General features: G+C 40.6%; 1 protein-coding gene across 1 annotated transcript; it reads left to right on the top strand.

The window, feature by feature from the left end:
- The first annotated feature begins 1,311 nt into the window (after positions 1-1,311).
- Positions 1,312-2,449, top strand: LOC133056374 (large ribosomal subunit protein eL42-like). Its single transcript, XM_061142033.1, has 2 exons — positions 1,312-1,354; positions 2,106-2,449. Exons 1-2 carry the CDS (start codon positions 1,312-1,314, stop codon positions 2,447-2,449), a joined length of 387 nt encoding a protein of 128 aa, XP_060998016.1.
- The last annotated feature ends 1,341 nt before the right edge of the window (positions 2,450-3,790 follow it).

The following is a 3,790-nucleotide window of genomic DNA, read 5'->3' as shown; positions in this document are numbered from 1 at the left end:
AGTGCCCCTTCCTGAGAGGCTTGACAAAAACCGGATGAGGGATGTTAGAAAAATTATTCCTACGTGAGGAAGAAACTGGGACTGCTGCTGCTGCGGCTAAGTCGCTTCAGTCGTGTCCGACTCTGTGCGACCCCATAGATGGCAGCCCACCAGGCTCCCCCGTCCCTGGGATTCTCCAGGCAAGAATACTGGAGTGGGGGGCCATTTCCCTCTCCAATGCATGAAAGTGAGAAGTGAAAGTGAAGTCGCTCAGTCGTGTCCTACTCTTCGCGACCCCATGGACTGCAGCCCACCAGGCTCCTCCATCCATGGGATTTTCCAGGCAAGAGTACTGGAGTGGAGTGCCATTGCCTTCTCCGGAAACTGGGACTAGAAGATCTTTAATCTAGATAAGAAAGCGTATTTCTTTCTTGTTTTTTTTTGTTTTTGTTTTTGTTTTTTTGAGCCTTACAATGTTGTGTGAGTTTCTCCTATACCACAATGTGAATCAGCGGTAAGTAGAGATACATCCCTTCCCTCTTGAGTCTCCCTCCCACCCCTCCCCTCCAAAAAAGCATTTTAACAGAAGTAACATTCATCTAGAGACAGAAAAACCTCGGTTCAAATTCTGGCTCCGCCACTTACAAGCTGTGTGATCTTGGATAACCAAATTAACTTTTTGAGCCTCAGTTCCTTGATTTATAAAAGAGCAATCATTGTTCCCGATTTGTAAGGTTGTCATCTGGATTAGACGTTAACAGATGTGAAGTGGCTTGCACAGTATCTGACCTAATATCAATATTCAGAGGTCCAACTCTAGGATTCTCTAACCCTAGGTTCTCTCAGCAGCAGTTCTCATGGTCCCTGGACCAAGAACATCAGGAACTCATTAGAAATGCAAGCTCTCCATCCCACCCCACACCTACTGAGTCAGAAACCGGGATTGGGCCCCAGAAACCTGAGTTTTAACTAGCTCTCCAGGTGATGCTTATTACACTCAAGACTTTGAACGACTTTGAACAGCAGTTCTCTAAGCAACAGTTTTGTCTCTGAAACATAAGAATGGGAAATCTCTCCAAAACTTGAAAAGTTCTTGCTTTTTTCCACCATAAAATAAAATTATTTTAAAATAAAAATAGTGCTGAAACGTTGATCCAAATGCCTTTTAAAAGGCAATTGCCTTTGTAAACAGGTTTCACAGGCAGGAGTCATCTGCACTCTGGAGTAAACACGTCAGTATGACCTGGGTTTGGCAAAAATGCCCTCAGCTAAAAAGCACTGATAAATTGACTTACTTTGGTTACACTGTGTAAACCACTAATTTGACCAATCATGAACTACACAGTTGAGCTGATTTTCCACACTCATAGAGGGGGTGAGTCAGCAGAATAGTTGGAAAAGAATTTCTTAAATTGTTATGCTTCTCTAGATGGGAAGTCACCTCGAGGGTAAGTAAAAAGAATTCTCGTTGGAGTGCACATTAATTTTTTCTCTGCCCGAACAAGTCCCAGAATTCAGTGATATGTTTATCATATACATAAACCTGGACAAAGAATCAGGTTAAAGTAATTTTTAAACAGTTCTAAACTCATTTTATAAACAGAGGGGATCTTTTAATATACAAAACCTAGGATAATTCCATCAAAATAATCCATTTTTTCTTGAATTTGAAATGTTTCTCACGATTTTTAGGGATGAAGGTGAAGAACAATAGTCACTTTTCAAAGTTCTGAGACTACCTTGAAAATTTTGTTTAAACAGTCAGGCAGAAAGCTTCATCTACACAAAGCAATAGTACCCAAATTCCTCGGGCACATTTGCTTTTGAAAGGAATATCCTTTACTGTGCTTCCAACTGTGGCTTTTACCAAGCAATTTAAAATCTATTTATGTATTGAGAACTTCTAGGCTCCTTAAGTTGGGAGAGGGGAGTATTCAAAAAGTATTCTGACCTTGAGGAAAGGAAGAGTCAGAGGGGAGAAAAGACTGCCTTCAAAATAGGTATTTTAGGGATTTCCCTGGGGGTCCAGGGGTTAAGACTGTGCTTCCAATGCAGGGGCCACTGGTTTGCTCCCTGGCTGGGTAATTAAGATCTCACCTGCCACTCAAACAAAATTGGTGTTTTAGCCTCTTTCCATGCCGACACTGCTCTCACAAACACGCTGAATGTTCCTAAAACCCACCAGACTTTCTGTAAGAACTGTGACAAGCACCAACCGCACAAAGGGACACAGGACAGGAAGGGCAAGGATTCTCCGCCTGCCTGGGGAGAGTGGCATCATGCCAGGGAGCAGAGCGACTATGGTGGCCAGACTAGGCCAATTTTCCGGCAAAAGGCTAAAACTACAAAGAAGATTGTGCTCCAGCTCGAATGCATTAAGCCCAACTACAAGAGAGTCTTGGCTAAGAGGTACAAGCATTTTGAGCTGGGAGGAGATAAGAAGAGAAAGAGGCAAATGATCCTGTTCTGAACTTCATAGTTTGTTTTACTATGAAGACAGTAGAAATTTGAGGTTATTTACCTAAAAAAAAAAAAAAAAAAAAAAGGTATTTTAAATATAATGTGATACACTGACATGGAGAACAATCTTGTGGTTGCCAAGGGGGAGAGGATGGAGTGGGAAGTTGGGATCAGCAGATGCAAGCTATTATATATAGGATGGATAAACACAGGTCCTACTGCATAACACAGGGAACTATATCAATATCCTGGGATAACCCTTAATGGAAAAGAATATTTAAAAAATAATATATATTTATGTGTACATAACTGAATCACTTTCCTGTACAGCAGAAATTAACACAACATTTTGAATCAACTATACTTCAATCTTTCTAGCGTAAAAAAATAAATTAGTATACGGTGATACATTCTTTCTTCCAAAAAGAAAGGAGGAGAATGGGGCAACAGAGGATGAGATGGATGGCTGGCATCACTGACTCAATGGACATGAGTTTAAGCAAACTGAAGGACAGGGAGGCCTGGCATGCTGCAGTCCATGGGGTCACAAAGAGTTGGACAGGACTTAGCCACTGAACAATAACAAAACTGAATATAGTTCAATGCCAAGCTATTTTAGGAGTCAATAAGATATATAGAAAGGAGAGAGTTTCTTGAACGATGTTAACAAGGAAGGCTTCTTGGAGGAGATGGGACATGAAATAAAATGTATATTTTAAGGCAGGCAAGAACATTTAAACAAAATTCTGCCTTTCTGTTCCATTTGGGCCTCCTCCCTTCCTCCCTAATATGCAGTGTGCATCTGCATTTCAAGTTAACCAGAGCTCCTCAAAGATGGAAATTCTTACTCGAACTTAAACATCAGTTTTTTTTCTTCTTTCTTCTGATGCTAGCAACATAACTTCCCAAATGATTCACATTCCTTCCCAAATCTGTAGGCAGTCATAGGAACTTACTGCTCAATTTGTACATGTTCACCTGGACTATGTATTTTTGGTGAATGTTATATTACATATCAGTATATCATTTTGATGTACAATCCTTAGTCTCAAGAATGTATATGACCTTGCCTTCAACTTCTAACAGGTCTCAGAGCTTCTGAGAGTCTGTCTTCTGGGTTCTAATCCTCAGTTTGACCAAATAAAATCCTCTTTTTTCTTCTTAATGTGATTTTTAATTGAATATTTGTCAACAGACACATGATGAATGTCAAAGAACTGGTAAGTTTTAATGCTTCCCTTGTAGCTCAGCAATAATGAATCTGCCTGCCAATGCAGGAGACTCAAATTCAATTCCTGGGTCATGAAGATCCCCTGCGAAATGAAACAGCAACACACTCCAGTCTTCTTGC

This window comes from Dama dama, chromosome 1 (genome assembly GCF_033118175.1).
Source record: "Dama dama isolate Ldn47 chromosome 1, ASM3311817v1, whole genome shotgun sequence".
NCBI lineage: Eukaryota > Metazoa > Chordata > Mammalia > Artiodactyla > Cervidae > Dama > Dama dama.
The sequence above is the reverse complement of the archived record's forward strand: the minus strand, read 5'-3'. Positions and strand labels throughout refer to the sequence as shown.

Excerpts from the sequence above, each read along its gene's own strand:
- LOC133056374 (XM_061142033.1), top strand. The coding sequence starts at position 1,312 with ATGAACTACACAGTTGAGCTGATTTTCCACACTCATAGAGGGG. Across the intron at positions 1,355-2,105 it reads TTTCCACACTCATAGAGGGG|CCTCTTTCCATGCCGACACT; the intron begins GTGAGTCAGCAG and ends TTGGTGTTTTAG.